Source organism: Salvelinus alpinus, chromosome 19, assembly GCF_045679555.1.
Source record: "Salvelinus alpinus chromosome 19, SLU_Salpinus.1, whole genome shotgun sequence".
NCBI classification, from domain to species: domain Eukaryota; kingdom Metazoa; phylum Chordata; class Actinopteri; order Salmoniformes; family Salmonidae; genus Salvelinus; species Salvelinus alpinus.
In genome coordinates, this window is record NC_092104.1 from 31,382,334 (window position 1) to 31,409,528 (window position 27,195).

Genomic DNA, 27,195 nt, shown 5'->3' on the forward strand with positions numbered 1-27,195 from the left:
ATACATTCAACAGGTAAAATAATACTAATCTCATACAAACTCTCACACACACAAACACAGGGACATTTCATTTCTTTATTAATTTTGTAAATGATTTGAGCTGGTGTACAGGGTAAATTATCTATAGATGTTATCGGATTTCATTTGATTAAAAGGATTGTACATTTATATATGTTTTCCATATTTTACCTCTTCATAACAATAAAAAAAAGCAAACAAAACAAGTTAAAATACCCACAAGACCCCTATTTTTTCCCATGTTTCAGGCATTACCCATAACTCAACAGTCTCTTGGTAGCTATGATGCCAAAAGTACATCCATAACATTACTATAATCCTGTTGACAAGGGTGCATAGCATTCTAAGTAAATATATATTTTCATATATTATATATATATTCATTTATATTAAAAACATTTTCTGTGCATGTGCGCAGTTGCATTCCTAAGTATTGAGTAATATGCTATTGCGTTAATAATGTCTTCAATACATTCTAAAGGAGTATATGTGTTCTCTAGTTTTTGCAACAGTTAATCTTTTTTGCATGAACTTGGTTTTTGTCGTCACCTCCATAGTTCTTCAGTTCATGATATTTTCACTATAACTTTGAATAAGTCTAAAGTCCTATCCACTCCTCCCTCTCATTGACTCCTCCGCTCTACCTGTCACTGTGTGGAAGGAAGCCTTAGAACTGGCTCAATCTCTTTTTGGTTTTAGGGAGCAGGGATGGAATGGGGGTGGGCGGTGTTGAGGAAAAATGCTTGCCATCTAAAAAAAACCTAGCAAATGAAGCCACCATGTATTCTTAGAGAGTTGTCTAACTAACGCTCTTCCCCCATAGATCCACATAGCCCACTGTCACCTGCTTTCCCTGTCCCCCCCCCCCCCCACAGAGGGAGGGATAGATGATAAAATGTCTCAAAGCAAAATCCTGAGCTGAAGATCTGTTCTCTTTCTCTTGCTCATTCTCTTGTTCTGATTATGCATGGATGGGTATTGACTTATGAATATGTATGCATATATAAGAGTATTCAGTTTTATACAGTTTCTTTGATAAACAACAGATCCTGAGTTCCGTAGATAGACTCAAACAGCCTGACATCTAGCCTTCCTACTCAACTAACATCTACAGAGCAACACCTTACATTCATTATCTGTGGCTACAGAGGCGGATAAAGCATGGACCTGGACTGGAGATTCATTTACATGTATAGGTATTATTATTGCAGAGTGTTGATTCATATACTCGCTGGAGTGTTTGTGACACATTTTCCTTCGATATGAGAAATGTAATGTATTAGATCAGTTACGGTACAATGCCAAGATGATCTATACATCTAATATGATGTAGGATGGTATAATGTACTGAGGTAACATTACTGTGACCACGTTTTGTATGAATTAGGTTAGGGCCTGGAGAGCCTCTGTTATGTCCACCAGTAGTGTCATATCACTTTCACACCCATGCCGATTTACCTCCCTCAACCCTGCACTGTCATTTGTCGAAACTAAATGCTGTTGTACTGTGTCAGTCTCAATTGTACTTACAATCAGAGGACTCATCAGATGCACTCACACACTCACACCATTCAAATGTTTCCTTAAAGTAAAATATGAATGTCATTAAGGCTTAAATCAACAATGAGTGGACACTTTTAGCTGTTTTTCAGTGTTGCTACATTCCCTTGATGAGTTTGAAAATGAGACATTTGACAGCTTGCATAAAACTCAGGGAATGGCTGGTACGAAGTTAGATTACTTGCCCCCCCAACCTTCAAACACACACAATCACACACAAGAAACCAAACACTGTTGGGACTGGGAGAAAAACATTTGGATCAAGAGAACTCTCAAACAACCCTAACCAGTTACTCAGTCCACTAACTTGTCTCCTTGGTCTACTTTACACAACCAAAAATTCTTTATGTTCCATGCAGGTCAAGTGGATAGCAAGTGGGTTACTCGGGTTCTGGCATCGCTCCTGATCAGACAGTACATCTAAGGTCAAAGTAGTGAGTGATCAAGGGGATCATAGTGCACACACACACACACACACACACACACACACACACACACACACACACACACACACACACACACACACACACACACACACACACACACACACACACACACACACACACACACACACACACACACACAAAGACCTACTTCTTCAACCAAAGTTATTGCTTTCTTTTCAATGAACATCCAACAATACATTTCTGATGGGAAACAAGGTAGGGTTGTACAGACATGATGAGAGGGGTGAGAGGACAGGAGACAGGTTTGGGGTGGGTTTGTGTGGGCTCACAGTTGTGGGGTCAATATTACAGTTTTTTATCACAGTGATTGGTGGCTGGCTGTCTTCGCTACACTTCTGAGAGTTGCCAACAACACTTACAATCCCAACACTTACAAATCTCAGTAGCTATGTTCCTCTCTCTGGCTGACTCTCACCTGTAACCAGCTTAACCAAAGCTACATTATTGCCTATGGTGGTCAAGTTACTTATTTACCCTTATCGAATGACGGGTAGGTGCTGAGATGATCTGTAAACTCCTTCTTAGATATCAGACAGAAACACTGTTGCTGTGTGACAGACACAACAGAGGGGAGATTACATTAATTATTAGGAAACATTAATTATTAGGAAACCCTGACCCCTGCTGGTAGAGGACAGGACTACTACATCCACATCGATAGGGACAGGACAAGACTGCTACATCCACATTGAGAGGGACGGGGGAGTGCAGGGAGAGGTGTAGGGAGGATGGGGTGTATAGATGCCTGAAGTGGGCTGCATACAGGAGATGGTGGTGACAGGATCCACCAGACAAACTGGACTATAGCTGCACACATACTGTAGGGTAGGGGAAAGGTCTATTCAAAGTCCTAATAATCGCACCAGCATTTACTCCAATAACATTCACCTTGGAAACACACAAACCACTCTGGAGGAGGTTGGTTATGAGGTTGGGGATGCAAGTCAACACAGAAACTCCTCTTCTTAAAACACAAAGAACTTTGAAATGTCTCTGAAGCCAATAATGCCCTCTAGGTGAGATGAAGGGAGCAAAGGGAGGGAGCACATGAAAATCACAAAATAACAAATAACCAAACAAACAAAAACTGACAGATAAAATAGGCAGAATGACACAAAGGTTGTTTTGTTTGTTCTTATGTCCACACAGATCAAGATTATATAGAATATGCACATAGAGTTAACCAAACAAGAAAACCAGGGCAGATCTGAAACAGCAGCATCATCATCAGCATCGCATTCGGTTTTTGAGACATAAAACACACGTAACACTCAGTCACGTATCATTTAAGTGCATATAGTATGTACAACACCAATATCCTAAGTGTAGGCTACTGGAGTGGGACAGTGGGACATAAGGCTGAAACTAGCCTGTGGTGATGTTTGTTTACTAGAAGAGTTTGATTAGTGTGACAGGGAGAGGGGAGCAAACCTTTGCCTAGAGATAATTCAGAGTATTTAACAGACTCCCTTTTCAGAAGTTTCACAAACAAACACTGCCCTTTTTCTTCAGGAAAGGGATGTATGACGTATTCACCTTTCCCTACACCTCATCATGACCTCCCATCCCACGTGGGAGTGGTCCCCCCCCTCCCATAACCCCTAGTACTGTAGTTAAAGACAGGCCATGCGCCAGCAGTCATTCATGCTGATACATATAACAGGAAGCACATTTTGGTTGCTAGTTTTTTTGTTGTCTCTGTTTGGTTTTTGTTTTATACGAAATCATGCTTCTAGCCTAGTAGTTAATGTTTTTTTGATTGTTTCTTTAAAAAAAAAAAAGTACGAAAACTACAAGTAAATCCATTTCCTTCTCCGGTGCGTGCTGATCATCGGCGTAGCCGTTGTGGTTGTCGTTATTATGAAGTTGGTGTTTTGTCATTCAGATCTCTCTTCTTTTATCTCCATTATTACACTCCTCTTCATGTGCACTCTTCCCCCTGTCTCCTGCTGCCGGTCATGTGTCTAAGTAGGGTTGTTTTGGTGTGGGGTTCAACTCCTGGAGGGAAAGAGAAACAAAGGTTCATATGGCACAAGGACAAGCTTCCCATCAGTGTGAGGAGAGTCAGACCAAACAGTTATGTTATATCGGTATGCAGTTTTCTCTACTGTTTGTAGAACCATCTGCAACTGGACATTTGTAATATAACTTTTCTGTAATCAAGAACAAAGAGAGTATCGGCAATACCAGGTTAGCTAAAATCTATGGCGGTGTTTTCCATTAGCCAAGCAGTAACCTCGTATGGAAGCATTCACATATTAGGGTTTCTAACAGTAGCTAGGTCAGAGCTTGTCTAACACATGTCTTTGGATAAAGAGGCAATTTACCCCAACCTTCCTTTCAAGCTTGGAAATAGGGGACTCCAGACACCAGAGTCATATATACAGTGCCTTCGGCAAGTATTCATACCCCTTGACTTATTCTACATTTTGTTGTGTTACAGCCTGAATTCAAAATGGATTCAATAAATGTTTTCTCACCTAATACCCAATAATGACAAAGTGAAAACATGTTCTTAGAAATTTTGTGCAAATGTATTGAACATGAAATACAGAAATATCTCATTTACATGTTTTCACACACCTGAGTCAATATATTGTTAGAATCACCTTTGGCAGCGATTACAGCTGTGAGTCTTTCTGGGTAAGTCTCTAAGAGCTTTGCACACCTGGATTATACAATATTTGCCCATTATTCTTTTAAAAATTCTTCAAGCTCCGTCAAATTGGTTGTTGATCATTGCTAGACAACCATTTAAATCTTGCCATAGATTTTCAAGCCGATTTTAATTCAAAACTGTAACTTGACCGCTCAGGAACATACACTGTCTTCTTGGTAAGCAACTCCATTGTAGATTTGGCCTTGTGTTTTAGGTTATTGTCTTGATGAAAGATTCATTCATCTCCCAGTGTCTGGTGGAAAGCAGACTGAACCAGGTTTTCCTCCAGGACTGTGCCTGTATTTAGCACCATTCCATTTATTTTTTATCCTTAAAATCTCCCCAGTCCTTAGCGATCACAAGCATATCCATAACATGATGCAGCCACCGTTATAATTGGAAATATGGAGAGTGGGACTTAGTAATGTGCTGCATTGGATTTGCCGCAAACATAACACTTTGTGTTGAAGGCAAAAAGTGAATTGCTTTGCCACATTTTTAGCAGTATTATTTCAGTGCCTTGTTGCAAACAGGATGCATGTTTTGGAATAGTTGTATTATGTACAGGCTTCATTCTTTTCACTCTGTCAATTAGGTTAGTATTGTGGAGTAACTACAATGTTGTTGATCCATCCTCAGTTTTCTATCACAGCTATGAAACTCTGTAACTGTTTTAAAGTCACTATTGGCCTCATAGTGAAATCCCTGAATGGTTTCCTTCCTCTCCGGCAACTGAGTTAGGAAGGACGCCTGTATGTTTGTAGTGACTGGGTGTATTGATACACCATTCAAAGTGTAATTAATAACTCATGCTCAAAGGGGTTTTCAATGTCTATTTTATTTTAATTTTTTTACCCATCTACCAATAGGTGCCCTTCTTTGCATGGCAATGGAAAACCTCCCTGGTCTTTGTGGTTGAATCTGCGTTTCACTGCTCGACCGAGGGACCTTACAGATAATTGTGTGTGGGGTACAGAGATGTTAAACACTATTATTGCACACAGAGTGAGTCCATGAAACTTATTTTGCGACTTGTTAAGCACATTTCTACTTCTGAACTTATTTAGACTTGCCATAACAAAGGGGTTGAATACTTATGTACTCAGGACATTTCAGCTTTTCATTTTTAATTGATTTGTAAAATTTTGATAAAACATAATTCCACATTGACATTACGGGGTATTGTGCGTAGGCCAGTGATAAAAAAAGCTAAATTTAATCAATTTTAAATTCAGGCTGTAGCACAAAAAATTTGTAAGGCATTGTATCTATGGCTATAGGGGGCTCTATTTCTCCTGCTTTATGAGAGCGTTGTGCATTGTTAGTCAAGTATGTGATTTGACTAAGTCTGTCTGTTTATAATGTATGTTTTTCTGTCTTACTGACCAAAGTGAAACTTAGTGTAGTAGGTGACATTTAATAGTGTGTGCCGTCTCTGACGAAGGCTACTGCATTCCTCAGAGTGCAAATTCACGGGACAGGTTTCTCGTCTGGGTGACACACACGCACGCACAAAGCAAGTCAAGCTTTTACACACATATTCACACATCCATAAACACAGGTGCTCCAGATTGTTTTCATTTGAAAGGACAACTAGCCCGTCAACTTTGACCTTTGAAAACATTCTGGATCCCCAGCAGCCTTTGCCATTCTAGAACCACATGCCATGCCATGCCATCTGTAATAGGCACAACAGTCAGCGCTTGAAAATAAAGGGGAGCCGCACACTCTAAGAGCTCAGATGCAAAAATGTAATGTCCAACGTTTCGACAGGCAAGCTGTCTTCATCAGGGTCAGCACTAACATAAACATAGGGAGAGAAATACTGCATGTAGCTAGGCCTACTGCATTTTTCTTATCAAATCCAGTCAGACATGTACTCTATTCGTACTACACCCGCACACACTGACACACATTGAACTGACCCTTGACACCCTGCTGAATACCCACTCTAACACAGTCTACACACACTGACAGACATTGAACTGACCCTTGACACCCTGCTGAATACCCACTCTAACACAGTCTACACACACTGATAGACATTGAACTGACCCTTCACACCCTGCTGAATACCCACTCTAACACAGTCTACACACACTGATAGACATTGAACTGACCCTTGACACCCTGCTGAATACCCACTCTAACACAGTCTACACACACTGACAGACATTGAACTGACCCTTGACACCCTGCTGAATACCCACTCTAACACAGTCTACACACACTGACCACAGATTCAGCTGTAGTTTAGTCTCTCCGAAGACATTAGGACAACAAATGTGCTGTACATCCATGATCCAACTGTATATGACACACCGATACTCATCTACAACAAAACTCTACACACTAATGTAATATTTTATAAAGTTCTATATGTACTGATGTATCTGATGTATGTTACTTTCTCATAGAATATTTGGAAGTACTGTAGACAGGTGGAGATGGGCAATTAAAAGACAAAGGGACGAAAGTTCAAGGCCATAGGCAGGAAAGGCTGAGTCAGGACTTGTACCTCCGTTGCCAGCACAAATCTATAGTAAACATGAAATGTTAATCTACTAAAAGAATACAACCCCACAGTCATACTGTAATATAATAATGCAGAGTAGTGGCATCGAATGCAAATTATACCGTATTAGTTCAAAGCTAATCCACATCAAATGTCACTCTGCACTGCAGTACTAAAATTAATACTGAATTACTGTAACAACATTATCAGGTCTATTTAATCCAGACAGAGAGGCAGGATTAAATGGAGGAGCCCTAACCCAGGTGAGAGGTGTCTCATTGGGTCAGTCGGTCCCGTACCTGCGGGGACGCGTCACTCTGCCACTCTGTCTGCATGCCTCACTGCTTTACTCTCCGCAGACTGGCACATTTCACTATCTGAGCACCCTTCTTCACATCCACAATATTCGGCTACATCGGGGGGGAGCCAGGGGCGGAGGAGAGGAGGATAGGAGAGGGCCAGAGAAGGGGTGGAGAAGCGGAGGAGAGGAAGATGGGAAGAAGAGGGACAGAGACAGATCGAAAAGAGGATGAGAGTAGGATGGAAAGGTGGAAGTAAAAGTTAGGGGGAATTAGTGGGAGAACAAAAAGATGGAGAGATAGAGGAGGGAATCAGGAGATAAGGAAAGATAGAGGAGGGAATCAGGAGATAGGGAGAGATAGAGGAGGGAATCAGGAGATAGGGAAAGATAGAGGAGGGAATCAGGAGATAGGGAGAGATAGAGGAGGGAATCAGGAGATAGGGAAAGATAGAGGAGGGAATCAGGAGATAGGGAGAGATAGAGGAGGGAATCAGGAGATAGGGAGAGATAGAGGAGGGAATCAGGAGATAGGGAGAGATAGAGGAGGGAATCAGGAGATAAGGAAAGATAGAGGAGGGAATCAGGAGATAGGGAGAGATAGAGGAGGGAATCAGGAAATAGGGAGAGATAGAGGAGGGCATCGGGACATAGGGAGAGATAGAGGAGGGAATCGGGACATAGGGAGAGATAGAGGAGGGAATCAGGACATAGGGAGAGATAGAGGAGGGAATCAGGAGATAGGGAAAGATAGAGGAGGGAATCAGGAGATAGGGAGAGATAGAGGAGGGAATCAGGAGATAGGGAAAGATAGAGGAGGGAATCAGGAGATAGGGAGAGATAGAGGAGGGAATCAGGAGATAGAGGAGGGAATCAGGAGATAGGGAGAGATAGAGGAGGGCATCAGGACATAGGGAGAGATAGAGGAGGGCATCAGGACATAGGGAGAGATAGAGGAGGGAATCGGGACATAGGGAGAGATAGAGGAGGGAATCAGGACATAGGGAGAGATAGAGGAGGGAATCAGGACATAGGGAAAGATAGAGGAGGGAAAGATAGAAGAGGGAATCAGGAGATAGGGAAAGATAGAGGAGGGAATCAGGAGATAGGGAGAGATAGAGGAGGGAATCAGGACATAGGGAGAGATAGAGGAGGGAATCAGGAAATAGGGAAAGATAGAGGAGGGAATCAGGACATAGGGAGAGATAGAGGAGGGCATCAGGACATAGGGAAAGATAGAGGAGGGAATCGGGACATAGGGAGAGATAGAGGAGGGAATCAGGACATAGGGAGAGATAGAGGAGGGAATCAGGACATAGGGAAAGATAGAGGGAAAGATAGAGGAGGGAATCAGGAGATAGGGAGAGATAGAGGAGGGAATCAGGAGATAGGGAAAGATAGAGGAGGGAAAGATAGAGGAGGGAATCAGGACATAGGGAGAGATAGAGGAGGGAATCAGGACATAGGGAGAGATAGAGGAGGGAATCAGGACATAGGGAGAGATAGAGGAGGGAATCAGGACACAGGGAGAGATAAAGGAGGGAATCAGGAGATAGGGAGAGATAGAGGGAATAGTGGGACAGTGTGTGAGAAGTGAAACAGGAGGTGGTGAAGAGGTGTATGAAGAGACAGGAAGACAACAAAAGGAGAGTAATGGAGAGAATTCAATGATGGAAAGACAGCCAAGCCAAGAGAGTTGGGGTAGGGGTTTGGAAAGACAGACAGGAAAAGAGAAAAGGGAGAAGCATCAGAAACATTGACATGGAATAGAGAGTACTGCAGGTTGGAGTGATACAGTGATACAGCACACAGTCAGTTAAAATGGACCAGAGTCTTTGAATGGATGGAGGTAGAGAAGACAGATAGACAATCAGTCATTGTGGGTTACTGAAGGGGAAAGAATGGACCTCATTACATTAGCACAGCAATAGAAACCAACCAACACCCAGCCATTCATATCAACTGGAGAGAAAGAGACATTTATCTATGTATTGACTGGAGACACAAAGCAGATATCCATGACTGCTGTTAGGAAACCTGGAAGTATTAGTTTTTTGTTTCAGCCAACGCAGAGAGACAGTGCAAGCTATCAGAGCAAGATGCAGTTGTGGATTATTTGGTTGGTCCTACATGCAGGTCAGGACATGATGGGGAAATTAAGCACGGATGAGTGAGGCTTGCAAGGTGGATGGATAGTACACTAAAGCAAGGAGAATCCAAGAGGCTAGTACACTACAGCAAGGGGAAGCCAAAAGGATAGTACACTACAGCAAGGGGAAGCCAATAGGATAGTACCCTACAGCAAGGGGAAGCCAATAGGATAGTACCCTACAGCAAGGGGAAGCCAATAGGATAGTACACTATAGCAAGGGGAAGCTAAGAGGATAGTACACTACAGCAAGAGGAAGCCAAGAGGATATTACTACAGCAAGGGGAAGCCAATAGGATAGTACACTACAGCAAGGGGAAGCCAAGAGGATATTACACTACAGCAAGGGGTAGCCAAGAGGATATTACTACAGCAAGGGGAAGCCAATAGGATAGTACACTACAGCAAGAGGTAGCCAAGAGGATATTACTACAGCAAGGGGTAGCCAAGAGGATATTACTACAGCAAGGGGTAGCCAAGAGGATATTACTACAGCAAGGGGAAGCCAATAGGATAGTACACTACAGCAAGAGGAAGATAAGAGGATATTACACTACAGCAAGGGGAAGCCAATAGGATAGTACACTACAGCAAGGGGAAGCCAAGAGGATATTACACTACAGCAAGGGGAAGCCAATAGGATAGTACACTACAGCAAGGGGTAGCCAAGAGGATATTACTACAGCAAGGGGAAGCCAATAGGATAGTACACTACAGCAAGGGGAAGCCAATAGGATAGTACACTACAGCAAGGGGTAGCCAAGAGGATATTACACTACAGCAAGGGGAAGCCAATAGGATAGTACACTACAGCAAGGGGAAGCCAAGAGGATATTACACTACAGCAAGGGGAAGCCAATAGGATAGTACACTACAGCAAGGGGAAGCCAAGAGGATATTACTACAGCAAGGGGAAGCCAAGAGGATATTACACTACAGCAAGGGGAAGCCAATAGGATATTACACTACAGCAAGGGGAAGCCAAGAGGATATTACACTACAGCAAGGGGAAGCCAAGAGGATATTACACTACAGCAAGGGGAAGCCAAGAGGATATTACACTACAGCAAGGGGAAGCCAAGAGGATATTACACTACAGCAAGGGGAAGCCAAGAGGATAGTACACTACAGCAAGGGGAAGCCAAGAGGATATTACTACAGCAAGGGGAAGCCAAGAGGATATTACAGTACAGCAAGGGGAAGCCAAGAGGATATTACACTACAGCAAGGGGAAGCCAAGAGGATATTACAATACAGCAAGGGGAAGATAAGAGGATATTACACTACAGCAAGGGGAAGCCAAGAGGATAGTACACTACAGCAAGGGGAAGCCAAGAGGATATTACACTACAGCAAGGGGAAGCCAAGAGGATATTACACTACAGCAAGGGGTAGCCAAGAGGATATTACACTACAGCAAGGGGAAGCCAAGAGGATATTACACTACAGCAAGGGGAAGCCAAGAGGATATTACACTACAGCAAGGGGAAGCCAAGAGGATATTACACTACAGCAAGGGGAAGCCAAGAGGATATTACACTACAGCAAGGGGAAGCCAAGAGGATATTACACTACAGCAAGGGGAAGCCAAGAGGATATTACACTACAGCAAGGGGAAGCCAAGAGGATAGTACACTACAGCAAGGGGAAGCCAAGAGGATATTACTACAGCAAGGGGAAGCCAAGAGGATATTACAGTACAGCAAGGGGAAGCCAAGAGGATATTACACTACAGCAAGGGGAAGCCAAGAGGATATTACAATACAGCAAGGGGAAGATAAGAGGATATTACACTACAGCAAGGGGAAGCCAAGAGGATAGTACACTACAGCAAGGGGAAGCCAAGAGGATATTACACTACAGCAAGGGGAAGCCAAGAGGATATTACACTACAGCAAGGGGTAGCCAAGAGGATATTACACTACAGCAAGGGGAAGCCAAGAGGATATTACACTACAGCAAGGGGAAGCCAAGAGGATATTACACTACAGCAAGGGGAAGCCAAGAGGGCAACACTCACACAAGCAATCTTTTTTTCTTCCGTTTGTTTGTAGCTAAGGGGGTTGGGGAATGATAACACAGGTTGATCTAAATTACAAACACACATACCTCATTCACACACCCCAGGCCATGCAGGTTTAGCCCACTATGGTCTAGTTTGGACTAGCAGAGGAATCTATATATCCCAGCACAGTAAAGAGTTCCTAGTTCCCAGCTACACCCTAGTCATCTTCTGTAGTGGTTGATTGCTACATTGAGTCCCTATATACATTCAAGGCAGTATACATGGGTCCATTTAGTTTGAGTCCACTTTGTGAATCAATGCTCTTCCTATGTCAGATGACTGAGTTTGTTTAGAGGCTCAGCCCCTCGTACAGTAGCCCAGGTGAGTGTGGCCTGGCTGATGCAGGTCAGTGGCCCACCTTGCTGCTCAGGACGGCGTAGTTCATGAACTGCTCCGCCTCAGCCTCCAGCTCATCCTGCAGAGAGCCATCCACGCCCACTGAACGCTCCTGACACCCCTCGTCACCTGAGCCCTTCCCCCTGCGCACCACCTTCCGCACAATCTATGCCACACACACACACACACGGACACACACACACACCAGGGGAGGGATAGAGAGCAGGATGATAGAAGGTGGTGGGAAAGACAGGTAAAGAGAGAGAGAGAGAATGAGAGAAATGCAGGGAAGGAAGGAAAGATTGAATGAGGTTGAACCTACACGTAAACTCACTATATTGAGTTCTCTGTGTACCTCTCACTCACAGTAAAGGACCTTAATGTTCATTAGAAAACACTGTCCTGGTTATATGTATCATCCTCATTATAGCTGTGACCCACAACCTTTCATACAGTAACTACACATGACTGTGACACGTCATTTTCCCATGCCGCGATTACAGAATCATGACATGGGAATAAGTCAAGGCATGATGATGAATGTGATGGTTCTTGATTATCAATGTGATAATCATGTCTATGAGGATGAGTGTAGTGAGTTGAACATGAATAGTAACAGGGGGGAACTGGTAGATAGGCCACAGCGCAGGGCTGTAGAGTAGAGAGAGGCATGCTGGGATAGATATCTGACCTTCTTGGTGACAATGTTTCCGTGCTCGTCTGTGAACTGCTCCTCGCTCACTTGTTCCCCTGGGAGATCCTTGGCCTCATCACCCTAAGGGACAGACAACATGTACTGAACATCACAGAACAATCTGTCATACTGTATTACACATGGTATATTGTACCACATCACACACCTGCTCATAGATTCATGGCAAATGAATCAACAGCACACACTTACACAGTAAGGAGTCTGACTCAGAGAGAAAACCAGGAGTCAAACAGAACGAAAAGTTTCCTGGAATCTAGAGCACTTTAAAATAGCCCCCCAGAGAGAGAGAGTCTCATCATTTAGCCATTGTCACCAACCCCAACCCCCCGAGACAGAGAGAGAGAAAAACAACAGAGAGAGATACAGTAAAGATCAGGGGATCACTAATGGCACTGCTGGGGTGTTATCACTAATCTAATCACAGTGGATGAGGTTCATTACTCCCTAATAACATGGGAGGCGCCAGCACAGCTATTTATAATATGTAAAGGTCCCACAGTTTAACTAGTGAACACAGAGCTAGACAGCTAGCTATATGGTTATGGGAAAAGCTGCCCTATCCCCCACAATCCATAGAGGCAGGAATTAATAGAGTTATTAGAGGTGTTGAGGAGGAGGAGAATATGATAATGGGGGTGGTAGAGGACTACAGTCCTTATTAGGGCCGGGATGATGCCAGTATCGCGATACTTGTTAGTATTGTGACAAGGAAACAAAGCACGAAGTAGATGTAACTTCTTTAGGAAAACAGCCCTAACGTTGGAAACAAACATCATTATGTCATCCAGAGTCACATTTAGTTATTTTCCAAGCTTTAGCACACACTATTGTACATACAGCAGGTTTTTAATGGACCAAAGAGTTTGGTCTGCTTCGTGCTGTAATTTTTGCCATGGAAAAAATATTGCGATACTGGTATCGTCACAGCCCTAGTCCTTATTATAGGGAGTTTAGAGACTGAGCTGAGCTCGTAGGTTTAAATACTCACAGTTAGACCACATAGGTTGAACCATTCACAGCCACAACAGCACGTATAAGGCCTGTATAAGTGGGTCTCAACTGTAGGCCTATGGTTTGTTTGAACATCCCTCTGTTACTATCCCATCTCACCTGGCCAAATATGAACAACACGATCCAGAGACATGTTCCTTGAAAATACTGCAAAACAAAAGTTGTGCAAACTGCTTCTATCATGTATCCTGTATAATTAAATTCTACAATATAAATTAATGACTGTTTTATTAACACAATCTTTGCTCACTGAACCCATTACAGCGGAGAAATTGCATTGTCAGAAGTTAATGCAGTAAACAAACAGAGAGAGGTGTGTCTCTCCACTCGCCCCTGACCAACATTTCCCTCTGTCGCAGCCAAACCTTAAATCACCTCTGAGCTTTACAATTACCTCTGAGCTACACACACACACACACACACACACACACACACACACACACACACACACACACACACACACACACACACACACACACACACACACACACACACACACACACACACACACACACACACACACACACACACACACACACACACCGTTTGTTTCCACCACGCTTTCTTTTGATGTTTTCCATTGCTAGTCAATTCTCTCATCCTTTCCTTCCCCACCCCCTCCCCTCTCTGTGGGGTACCTTGAGGATGACCCTGCGGCGGACCACGCGGGTGGTGACGTTCTCCTCCTCGTCGGCCACGCCCTCAGCCTCACCCAGCTCGCGGTCCAGCGCAGCATGCACGTAGGAGAGCACAGAGCGCAGGGAGCCGCTGGCTATATGGATCACATTCTGACAGCTTATCACCAGGAAGGCCAGCAGCACAAAGCTGAAGAGCAGCTCAGTTACCATGGCCCACATCACTGCCCCTCCAAGCTTCTACCTCTGGGCAGAGTGTGTCCAACCAAGCGATCCAGTGGAGCACACTACACACCCACTCTCACACACCCACAACACACACTAACAAACACAGGCCTGTGCAGGCTCTCGTCGACTCTCCACCGACACTTCTCTCCGTCAGTCTGGAGCAACAGCTGCACTCTCGGGCTTTCACTTCTTTCAACAGGGCTGGCGTCGTCTCCTTCTATCTCTCCCTCTGTTTGTGTCCCTTCTTCAGCTCCACTCCACCAGACCCTGTTCCCTCTTTCTCTGGCTCTGTCTCCCTTGCTCTCTCAGTCTGTCAGCTGGTCAGTAGGAATGGCTGACCCATGCCATCAGATCCAGGCGGCTGCAACCTTGGGAGGCTCCTATTTCCTCTCCCTCTCTTTCGTTCACCCTCTCTCTCTCCCCTCGTCTGTGCTTTCAAAACCAAACCCTCTCACCCTTCACCCCTCTGCTCTCTCTCTCTCTCCTAGCCATATGATCCGTAGTCTTTAAATACCTCTGGCTGTTCTAGAGAGGTGCTCTGCTCTGTAAGTCTGAGAGGCTGAGTGGCTGAGAGGGAAGAACACTGAGACACTTGCACCCCGACCTTCAAACCTCACTCAGGAACTCTCCCTCTGGTACACACAACTTACATTATTACTTCTCATGGCATGTAGGTACTGTATATATTCCACCACACATACATACGTTATTATTCTGTAATGGTTTGGGATCAATTTCACTTACACAGTACAGTAAGATGCAGATAGTCTGCAGCAAGACCATTTCCTGCCACTTGTTCTCCATGGGAAACAATGTTATCTGTGGTAACTGTACCAACACACTGGCAGTCACAATATAATCACCTACCAGGGATAGCCCACAGAGACTCAAACAGCAAAAGTCCCTCTTTACCCTCTCACAGCGTGGTAAAGTTGACATGTCCTTTAGGGTGCTCTGATTGGTCTGATGCAGTGCCAGTATACTACAGTAGATGGCACGTGTGATGGGGTGGGATTGGGGATCCAGTGACAGGGGCTGCTATATTTGGCTTGACAAGCTGTTCCTGCCCTTCTTGGGCCTTGTGTGTGTGTGTGTGTGTGTGTTTATATGGGTGTGGGATTACAGTACCATAAATAATGGAATTCAGCCATAGCCTACTGCCACTGGGTTTGGACTCTGGTCAGACAACTCCTACAGCATTAACACAGTTTTTACATGATGAGCTGGATCATTTACAGTCCTGTCCATACCTAATGTATTATAGCTGCCTTTAATCAATGTTTACTTACCATCTCAAGGATATGTCAAAACCTACCTATGCATACTTGGGCCAGAGTTATTGTACTTCATTTAAGTGTCGTATAACATGTGATAGCTAAGATAATAGCATGGGTTTCCCACTCACCTGCCCCCTCAGGCGTACTTCGTCCCAGGTTCGCAGCTCTGGCACCCTGTGAGGGAACCCCAGGCCCTTCTCAAATGGCTGGGTGCCCCTGAAGTGCCCACGCAGGATCTCTGTGTGCCCCATGTCCCGCACCGGCTGAAGCAAGGCCTCCTGGGACACGCGGGACTGGCTGGGGTCCACGTCCATGGCGACGCGTACTGATGACATCATAGAGTCCATGGCCTGCCTGGGTTTGGCTGTCTGCGAGCCCACCCAGGCCTGAGTGTGGTCTGTGACAGGTTGCCAGCCTGGACCCGACTGCTCCTGCAGGTAGGACAGGAAAGAGCCTCCACCACCTCCACCGCTGCCTCCACTACCACCACTGCCACCACTGGACCTAAGGAGGCAGAGGATGAGTGACAATAGGAGCAGAGAGATGAAGAGAGGTGGAGAGAGAGGACAAGTGAGAGGAGAGAAAGGAGAAGTGAGAGGAGAAGAGACAAAGGGTCAAAGGAGGAGAAAAATGCCAATGTGTATCAAATGTGTGTCAAACATAAGCTGACTCTATTATTCCTTCATAGAACACTCTTTTACCAGAAGCAAATATTGTATTATTAGGTTAGGAAACACAGCAACATTGACCTGTCCTGAGGCTCAGTGAGTTGTCTCAGAGGTGAGTGTCTGGACTCTGGACCACCCCCTGTCTGGCCAGTGCTGTGTCCAGCTGAGCTGCAGACTGACTGACTGAGGTCTGAGGACACACTCACCTGTCTCCATTACGATCTGCCACGCGGCTCAGACCGGGCGACTCGCTCAGCCGGGCGTACACCCGCTGCTGTTGTCCTGCAACAAGAGAAAGCCCTTCCTCTGAGCCTGTCCCTCCTCCTCCTCCTCCTCCTCCAGCTCCATCTCCACCTGCCATGTTGCCTCCGACCGCTGCTGCCTCCGACCTCACGACATTTGACACTTGACCTTTGTCCAGCCCATTAATGTTGTTGACCGCGGCGGCGATGGTGCCTCCGAACGAAGAAGGTGTGGCAGGGGTGGCGGTGCTGAACGAGGCAGGGGTGGCAGGTGTGGCGGTGCTGAACGAGGCAGGAGTGGCATGTGTGGCGGTGCTGAATGAGTCAACAGCCCCCATCTCTGAGTTGTCCTCCACCAGCTCCATAGATCCACTCAGCCCCCCGCCCCCACCGCTGGCCCCACTGCCCGGCCGGCCCAGGCTCCCATAAGGCAGCCCCAGCAGCCCCTCCGAGTCGTCGGCATTGCTGCACTCCAGCGAGGAGTCCTCCACGGCCACTAGGGAGGGGCTGTTGCCAGAGGGCCACACCTGCACATCGGACATCTCCATGAGCGTGTCCTCCTCAGTGGTGGCCATTGGAGCACACTCCAGACTGGAGACTTCCTGCCAGTAGGGCTCGTTGCCCAGCGGGGAGGGCAGGCTGTACTGCATGGAGGGAGGGGAGAGCAGCTCCTCCTGCATCAGCCCGTAACCTGGAGCGACACAGAGAGAGGCACACTGACACGGCCTTACCTCACCTCGCCCCCCACCTCGCCCCACCAACACCGGGAGGGACCCCAGGGGGGGATGTGCCCCTGCCCAGGAGCAGGGCAGCCAGGGGAGGTGGCAGAGGGGGAGCCCAGGGGGAAAGGAGGGAGAGGGGGAGAGGAAGGGGTCAGACAGTGGGATCTCAAGAAGAGGTGCAAGGAGATGGGGGCAAGGGAGCAAGGGGGGCTTCTGGGGGGGGGGGGGGGGGGGTTAACAAGCCAGATCAGCCAGCACTGACAGTGAGAGCAGCAGTGGAGGCAGCAGCAGACACACAGCCAGAGCCAGGGCCATGGCCAGAGCCAGGGCCAGGCAGAGAGACAGACCAAGAGAGAGAGGCTCGCTGGTGACTGGTGCTGCTCCGCTGTCTGCCACCTGCAGGTAGAGGGACAGGAGTTACTGCCTCTGCCCCGAACCAACCTGGGGCTGGGACACACACCTGTCCGCCTGGGACACACACTTATACACACGTACACATGCCATACACACGTCCATACACACAAAGGCTTACCCACACACACTCACACACACACTAACTGTCCCACACACGCACCCACACAAACCAGGCAAGTTAAATATTCTAGTCAGGCTGAACAGCATGCTTGCAAGCAATCTTGTTCTTCAACAAACGCACAAACACACACTCTCACCTATCCACCCACCACAACAGACATTACAGTACAAACCTTAGAAAACAAAAAAACACAACCACATACAGGTACACACTACACACATACACACACAAAGATGCACTCACACCACACATACATGTTTATATACAGTCATTTATTATAGCTCACAGCAAGCATAGCTGCCCCAAACCCCATTTTATATCAACAGGGAATCTAACGTTGAGAATTTGCTATGCATGATGACTGATGAACCTTTGACTCAAGTCACTCCAACAACACCTCTAGTTGAGAACTGACATTTCTTGTCTGGTATCATTAAGAGTGCTTTAAGTTTTGAACATGCAGTGGTGTGGTGCATTAAGCATGGTACGTTCTCTTTTGTGGACAGCCTCTGAACAAGAGAACGGTGCCGAAGCTGCTTTCTGTCTGCTCTCTTCCAACTCTCACGCTAGCTCACATTTCAGTGGGAGTGAACTAAATATCTACTGTATGAGAAATGACCTGAGAGAGATAGCCAAGTAAATGAAATGTCAAAATCAAGGTCAGGAAGACCAAAGAAACCTTTTGATTAGTTGAACAACCATCAGGCAACCATCAGGCCTCGACAGATACAGCGGTACTGCAGTTGAGGAAAAGTTGTCCGTGCAGTGCAACTAACTAAGTATGGCTGTAGTAAAATACTATTGTGCAACAGTAGCTACTGTACTTCTCTGCAACTGAGATGACCATGAGGAACAAAGATATTTTGAATCAGACAAATAAACCCAGTGATGAATGGATATGTATATAAAGACAAATTGCGCCATTTAATTCTGACTGACCAGTGGTAAAAATGGAATTGATTACATACTGGCATCAACCGAGAGAAGATACTAGATTTAGCATGAGGTGGAGAAGACATGAGCTTTGAGGAGGGAGTGGAGGAGGCAGTAGTGTGTATGTGTGTGTATTTGTGTGTGTGTGTGCAAGCGTAAGAACACTATGTGTGTGTGTTTGTGTGTATGCATGCGTGAGAGAGAGGTGCAACATGATTCATTGTTGGCGGTGAGTTATGTTGAATGTGCAGTAGGTATGAGGGACACCAGCTGGCCTCCTGGACCTCTCATCTCTCTGTGTTACAAGACAGCAGAACCCCTCTGAAGACCTCCCACTCAGAAGGCCATACGACCGGGGAGGCTGTTTACATGTGGGTCACAAGTTCAACACATTTCTCTATATCAGTTATTCACATACCAAGCATCCTTCAATAAGATATACATAAACCCTGTACTATAGAATTCCCTTAACATTTCCACAACCTTTAAGACTTCCAGATGACAAACTTTCCTATATACATTACTCTATAGCCAGTGGGGTGAGGATGATTCATGTCATATAAATATCACAGTATACTGTATGTTTGTAATACCATCTTTTGAGGTTGTGAATGTTGTTACGGAACCAATAACTAGCCTGCTAATATTGTTGCACTTGCTAAGTTTAGGGGTCTTAGTCTTAGTTAACTGGTCTGTAACCTGATTTAAGATGTGCATCTATGTGAGAAATCAGTGTATGAGGACGGTTGTATGTACATGTGCCCAGGGAGACAGCCACCTAATGTGATTTAACAAAAAATTGTTGGTATCCGTTATACTGGGAGTTACAGGTTTGCCAATACAAAACGTTGTCAGAGATTTTTCAACTAGCCTGGTATTGGCGATACTATCTTCGTTCTCGATTTGTTGAAACAGGAGTCTCCTAAAATGTCTGTGTCCAGTTGCAAGGAGTCTGTTTGAATTTAGAAAATGATCCGTAATTATAAGAAGTAAAAGTTTTGCTCCATGAAGTAATCCAACAATGTGTACGCTGCCATTTTATCTATTTCAAGTCTTCTCTCATTGATCGAGACAGGTGTCTGTCATCATGACATGCAGCACTTTGGGGTGGACACCCACTTTTCATCAATGTGAGGAGACTTGAAATAGACAAGATGGCCGTGTACACATTTTTGGATTACTTCATGGAGCAAAACATTTATTTTAATAACGGAGCATTTTCTAAATTCAAACGACCCCCTGCAGCTGGACACGGACATTTTATGAGACTGTTTCCTCAAATTGAGAATGACGGTAGCATCGCCAATACCAGGTTAGTTTAAAAATCTCCGGTGATATTTTTAATGGGCAAACCTGTAACTTACAGTATAATGGATACCAATTTATTCAGGTTAAATGACATTACCTGGTGTTACAATCTATAGCTAGTCCAGGGCCAGCTCTGTCATGACCTCTTGGTCAGCCAGTCCAAGCAGATTTTTCATATGTTCATGGTGACAAAATAAATATGTACAAAAACCAAACTATAAAAGGCATGCCAACTAAAGAGGTTAACTAACACAAAGAAACAAACAAAGGCCGCCTGAGAGGCTTCTGGCCTCCTCTCTCTCCAGGACGGACAATTATCTTGATCGCTGGCACCTGAGGAAATATCAAAGCTTCCTGGCAGAACAGACTTTGACCCGGTTGGTACTGCCACCTAGGGATGGAGTTTGGAAGGATATCCTGGTAGTGTGTTAGTCTATGCCCTAACACTAACCTTCCCCTCATATCATAACAATGTGCACTTGAATAATCTGAACACTTAGCTGACAATAGTGTCTCCTGGTGATCAATATGTTTCTACTGTACATGGTTTTAGATTGTCTGTTTGTGTCTCTTACAATCTAAAAAAACATCTCAAATCTGTGTGTTAGTGTGTGATCCTGCCATCCAGTCTCGTTGCCAGTCCTTCTCTCTCTCTATGTTTGTGTTTGGGGGTGGTGTCACTCCCATGGTCAGTTGGACAGTGACAGAGAGAGGGAGGAGGGGATGGGGGATTATTGGAGTGTGTTAGTGAGAAGGAATGAACATGGTGGCCTGACCCTCCTGGTGAAAAGACAACACATTGTAAACATAGAAAACTGGCTGAAGCTCACATACAGTACAGAGTGAAACACATACAGTACAGAGTGAAACATATACAGTACAGAGTGAAACACATACAGTCACACACAGACTGGAAAAAGGCACACACTGAAATACACAAAGACAACACACTGGACAAAACACATAAAAACACAGACATGTATACACACACACACACACACACACACACACACACACACACACACACACACACACACACACACACACACACACACACACACACACACACAAACAGAAAGACACACACACAAACAGAAACACACACCAACGCGCAAAGAACAGAGAGATTCAATGGAAGGGTCACATGAACACACTCCCCGCAAATATGAGGTGAGTGACAGAGAAGGGGCATAAATACTACATCCCCTAATTCTGGAGTGACTCAAAGACACATGACAATCCCACACATACACACAGACAACAGACCAACAACACTTCACAACACTCATACATGAACAGAGCAGTCACAATACACGGTTAAAAAAGGGTTCAGGTCCTTTTTTTTTACCACCCACAAGGAATACAATATTATAGAGGATCTAAACAGGCAGACTAAACAGTCGGGTCATTCCCCAGCATCACAGGAGGCTGCTGAGGGGAGAACGGCTCATAATAATGGCCGGAACGGAGCAAATGGAATGGCATCAAACACCTGGAAACCATGTGTTTGCTGTATTTGAAACCATTCCACTAATTCTGCTCCAACCATTACCACGTGCCCGTTCTCCCCAATTAAGGTGCCACCTATGCCCAGCATGCATACCATGCAATATCAGTCTGTTAGTAAAGCAGCTACAAGGCGCAGAGGCATGCACAGCTCCCAGACTAAGACTCCCACAGGCCACTGCAACTGCAACCTCATTACAATGCTTCCATGCAAGCATATCGGAGGTGGGAGACGAGAGTGGGCCTCATGCAGCGCAGGGCAGGGAGGAAAACACAGATAGGGAACATAGGAGGGAAGAGGACAGATAGAGGAAGACAGAAAAAAGACAGGCCCAGAGAAAAAGAGAGACAGACAGAGACAGGAGACAAGGAAGAAAGAGGGAGAGATGGACAGAGAGTGTGACAGAGCGAGGGACACCTCCCCCTTCCGGGGGTGCTGAGCACACAGTGTGTGAGGGGGATTGGTCACAGAGCAGACGGTTAAAAAAGTGGAATTTTCAAGAGTACAAAAATAAAGAGTTATAAAAAATTATGCATAACTGGTCGTCAAAATAAAGGTGAGGGCCAGAGGTCAACATGAGGTCGGAGGGCATGAGTTCAGAGGTCGGAGAGGAGGAGTGAGAAGGAGGAAGAGTAGGGCGGCTGGGCTGCAGATGACATGTCCGGAGAAACACAAAGAGAGAGGGGACAGATAGTCAAAGGGAACAAGTAGGGGGATCCCAGAGGAACAAACAGTACACCGAACGGAACGACCCCCTGTCTGAAGAGACTCATACTACGCAGCCATGCAGAGAGAAAGTCATGTGTTACCCTTACAGGAGCCTCCCAAACCTCTCTGGTATTACGAAACTGATCACAGCGCTTTTATTGAATCACAAATGATGTGTCTGACTCAAACCACTCAAAACACTAGAGCTAAGAAAGGGAATTGAATGGCAAAATCACTAAGAGCCCAATGTGACAAAAAAAAAGGAAAAAACAGGGACAGGTAGACTGGAAGGTACCGTAAAAATAAATGTTTTACACAATGTCTAAAGTATAGAAAAACAAACCTGTTTCCTATAGATAGTCTGCCTGGGTTAAGAGTATAATGTGGGATTTAGTTGCAGTCTCCAGGTTTAGATTCCCACTTCAGAATCTATTGCTATCTCAATTCCTATGATTGTGAAGGTTAATTAGGGAACTCTTGTAATAGTCACCAAGGGAGTAATCATCTTCCAGACGGACAGTGAGCCAGAGAGTGAATCCTCATTCTGTACTATCCCCTGATATCACACACTGTGTTATCTATCTACATCTCTCTTTGTCAGGAACAAAACTGTTCATAACATCAGTCATACCATCAGTCTGAACTCATGTAAATCATAGACCTCTTGAAAATCATTGTTGTAATAAACACACAATACCATATCTGGAGGTCAGGTTGGTATTGTCCCGTGAGAGTGTGACCCCCTTGTTACACAGACAGACAGACAGCATCAAAGGAAAGAGCTTTGGGAGGCAGACTGGACAGGTGTCAGATATCAGATTCACTGCAGCTGTGATCTGACTGAGCATCTCCTGTTTGTCCCTTTGTCCCTCATGGTCATATCTATGCATGAGTTACATCACCAGTCATTGCTCCAGTTTTCACTGAAGGGACCTGGCACTGGCACCTGCAGTGATGACACGAGACACTGGGGCACAGAGCAGAGCCAGAAGAGAGGCCACAGCACTCCAGTGATGGTCAGTCCAGTGCGTTTGTTTTTCTCATACTGGTCCAGGGATGAAATTGGAGTCAATATGATGTATATCATGCTTGTGTAAAATAATAAACCATGAGGAAAAGGAGTCAACGTTTGAGAAGTGACCACTGGAAGGAAAGCCAACTACAGTACCACAGAAATAAAAGCTACAGATTGGATGTATGAGTTTTTTTACAGACAGAAGATATCCTGCACTTTATCTCACATATGGCCTGTGTAGGCAGATTGGGTTTAAATCATGTTGGATGAAGATTAACATAATCCACTCATAACCAATATCATACTTTATAGGATGTAATAACATAAATCTGTCACATACACAGATATGACACAGTACTGAGGCAGTGTAATAACTTATGCACTGAATAAAGATCCAACAAAATGTACATTTGGCATGAACAGAATCTGAGACTCACCCAACACACCATACACACCAACTAACACTAAGCATTTCAGTCATTTTATCTCTTTATTTTTAAATCATCAACTCTCCTATTGCTAATAACCTTATAAAACACAAATTAAAACAAATGTTTCTTGAAGTTGCAATCTTAAAATATATCAAATAAGTATCTCTATTTTAATCTATACTATTATTGGCAGGCTCTGTTCATATTTCTTAAGTCCATATACCAGTAATAGTTTCTCCCCCCATAAAAATGTTTCAAGGGCCATTTCAGTGGGAGAGATCCTAAAGTCCTAAAATCTAGCTGGTACTATTAGACAAGGTTGTAATTCTGATTGAAGGCACTATAGGTCATTGATTCATTGTATTCAACCAGAAACAAGAGAATGTATCCGAGTCAGGCTTTAGAGTGCCACCACAGAGGCAGTTGTTGTCAGAGTGTCTTGAGCCCTGGTCCAGGTTGCTGCGTTACACATATGTAGAAATCTCAAGTTTATGGCAGTAGCATAGAACAGCCCTTGACTGAGGATTGAGGCAGGAAGGTGATGGTGGCAGCAGAGAGGAAGAGGAGAGAGAAGAACTGGTAGGATATGGGGGTTGGGTGTGGGAGAGGGCTGCATGGGGAGGGGAGAAGCCTTACCATTGCTCAAGCTGGGGGAGACGTGGTCACTCTCGTTGTGTCTGCGTCTGCTTGACTCCCGGGCCTGCCTCCCTGCAGGCTTTGGCCCCTGGCCCTCCAACATGTTCACTATGTCCATCCGGTCAATGCTCTTCAGAGCTGTATACAAACTATCCACTGCACATAGGAGCCACAAGAGACAAAGAGAGACAGCGAAAGGGGGAGGAGAGAAGGATAGAGAGAGAGAAAACAGAGACGAGAGGCAGGAAAATGGGAAATGCACAGTTAAATAACAGACAAGGAAGTGGAAGATATTATGAGGAGAATAAGGAAATTGTTTACCAGTACTCTGACAGACCCAGGTCTGTCCCAGAAAACTAAAGAGTTAGCACAATGTTAATATAAGATACTGCATAGACTGGAGAAGTCTCACGTGCAAATCCAGGAGCCAGTGCAAGACTGTACGGTGGGTGAGTGGAGAATGGAGATGATGAATTTAGGACAAGAGGATGCACAGGAGGGATCCACTGACCTATATATGGGATCTCAGGTACTTACTCTTGGCTCTCTTGCCCTCACGGGTGGCCCATAGGTTGAGCAGGGCAGAACTCTGCTCCAATAGGGAGTTAGGATTCTCCACACGGATCTTATTAATGTCATCTACACTGAACTGTAGCTCCCTCGCCAGCTCTGGAGAGACAAAGGTGGAGGAGGTACAGACCATTGAGAGACAGAGGCAGGGGGGAAGGGAAAAGCAGCCCCAAGCCATTAAACACTGATACAACACAGGCACGAGACACAGACGCTCATTCCACTCACTCACCAGCCCAGCTCAGTCCCAACTGTTCAGCTATCAAAGCCATCTTCAACTCTGTCCTTTCCATGGCACTCATTGATGCTGCAGAAACCAGACCACAACTGATACTTTAACATGAGAAGTTAATGCACCGTTGTGATTATTACTGCATGAAGGGGCACATGGAATGTGAACGTGTTGGTGTGGGGTATGTCATTGTCTTATGTCAGGTAGCTTGACTAACTCGTCTGCACTAATTGAGGGTCGAGTGTCGAGTAGGAATGATGCCACCTGTCGGAAGACAATGGCGGTCTGTATGGAGTATCATAGGGATGGGATGGCAGGCACCTTTACCCATGGCAGGCTCATTCATGGCGCTGTATCTCTCTCGCAGGGCTAATGGGGTCAGAGTTCGCCTCCGGTCTTCACTACCAGCAGCCTACCAATCAAATACAAGCAAAAGCCTCTGGAATAAGTCAGCACAGCAGATTTGTCTCAGATCTCACAAGTTCACAACATGAAATATGCATGTGTGTATTCTAAAATGAATGTACAGTGCTTTTCAAAGCACCCCAAAAACTTGAACTATTTGTTGAGGCCTACCTTGATACACGGGGGCATGGTAATGTTGAGGTTGCACAGCACATGTTGGTTGTCTTCGTACTTGGTAGACTTGCGTAGGAAGGACAGGAATCCAGAGTGATCCTTGCTACTGTCTCTCACCTTGGAGAGGAGAACCGAGAAAAACAGACAAGATACATTTTCAGAGTGAGAGGGAGACCCAGAGAGGGAGGGAGTAATGGAGTGAGGGATGAAGACCCAGAGAGGGAGGGAGTAATGGAGTGAGGGATGAAGACACAGAGAGGGAGGGAGTAATGGAAAGAGGTATGAAGACACAGAGAGGGAGGGAGTAATGGAGTGAGGGATGAAGACACAGAGAGGGAGGGAGTAATGGAGAGAGGGATGAAGACACAGAGAGGGAGGGAGTAATGGAGTGAGGGATGAAGACACAGAGAGGGAGGGAGTAATGGAGTGAGGGATGAAGACACAGAGAGGGAGGGAGTAATGGAGTGAGGGATGAAGACACAGAGAGGGAGGGAATAATGGCGTGAGGGATAAAGACAGAGAGGGAGGGAGTAATGGAGTGAGGGATGAAGACACAGAGAGGGAGGGAGTAATGGAGAGAGGGATGAAGACACAGAGAGGGAGGGAGTAATGGAGAGAGGGATGAAGTCCCAGAGAGAGAGGGAGTAATGGAGTGAGGGATGAAGACACAGAGAGGGAGGGAGTAATGGAGTGAGGGATGAAGACACAGAGAGGGATGGAGTAATGGAGAGAGGGATGAAGACACAGAGAGGGAGGGAGTAATGGAGTGAGGGATGAAGACACAGAGAAGGAGGAAGTAATGGAGAGAGGGATGAAGTCCCAGAGAGAGAGGGAGTAATGGAGTGAGGGATGAAGACACAGAGAGGGAGGGAGTAATGGAGTGAGGGATGAAGAAACAGAGAGGGAGGGAGTAATGGAGTGAGGGATGAAGACACAGAGAAGGAGGAAGTAATGGAGAGAGGGATGAAGACACAGAAAGAGAGGGAGTAATGGAGAGAGGGATGAAGACACAGAGAGGGAGGGAGTAATGGAGAGAGGGATGAAGTCCCAGAGATAGAGGGAGTAATGGAGTGAGGGATGAAGACACAGAGAGGGAGGGAGTAATGGAGTGAGGGATGAAGACACAGAGAGGGAGGGAGTAATGGAGTGAGGGATGAAGACACAGAGAGGGAGGGA

At 45.4% G+C, this 27,195-nt stretch overlaps 1 protein-coding gene across 25 annotated transcripts in view; it reads right to left on the minus strand.

Moving 5' to 3' along the window:
• Window positions 1–61: 61 nt before the first annotated feature.
• Window positions 62–27,195, minus strand: part of ank1a (ankyrin 1, erythrocytic a) — a 233,504-nt gene continuing 206,370 nt past the window's right edge. For 15 of the 25 annotated variants that reach the window (XM_071353024.1, XM_071353021.1, XM_071353020.1 and 12 more), the window contains 11 exons: window positions 26,017–26,136; window positions 25,762–25,852; window positions 25,441–25,515; window positions 25,176–25,307; window positions 24,639–24,794; window positions 16,808–17,534; window positions 16,062–16,437; window positions 12,759–12,842; window positions 12,090–12,233; window positions 7,519–7,629; window positions 62–4,043 (listed from right to left, as the gene is read on the minus strand). In XM_071353024.1, the coding sequence (XP_071209125.1) occupies window positions 7,558–7,629; window positions 12,090–12,233; window positions 12,759–12,842; window positions 16,062–16,437; window positions 16,808–17,534; window positions 24,639–24,794; window positions 25,176–25,307; window positions 25,441–25,515; window positions 25,762–25,852; window positions 26,017–26,136 (1,977 nt within the window). In that variant the 3' untranslated portion in view covers window positions 62–4,043; window positions 7,519–7,557. Of the gene's footprint in view, window positions 4,044–7,518; window positions 7,630–12,089; window positions 12,234–12,758; window positions 12,843–14,431; window positions 16,040–16,061; window positions 16,438–16,807; window positions 17,535–17,797; window positions 17,962–24,638; window positions 24,795–25,175; window positions 25,308–25,440; window positions 25,516–25,761; window positions 25,853–26,016; window positions 26,137–27,195 lie in introns of those variants that run through there. The other 10 variants (XM_071353040.1, XM_071353017.1, XM_071353041.1 and 7 more) reach the window with 8 other exon arrangements.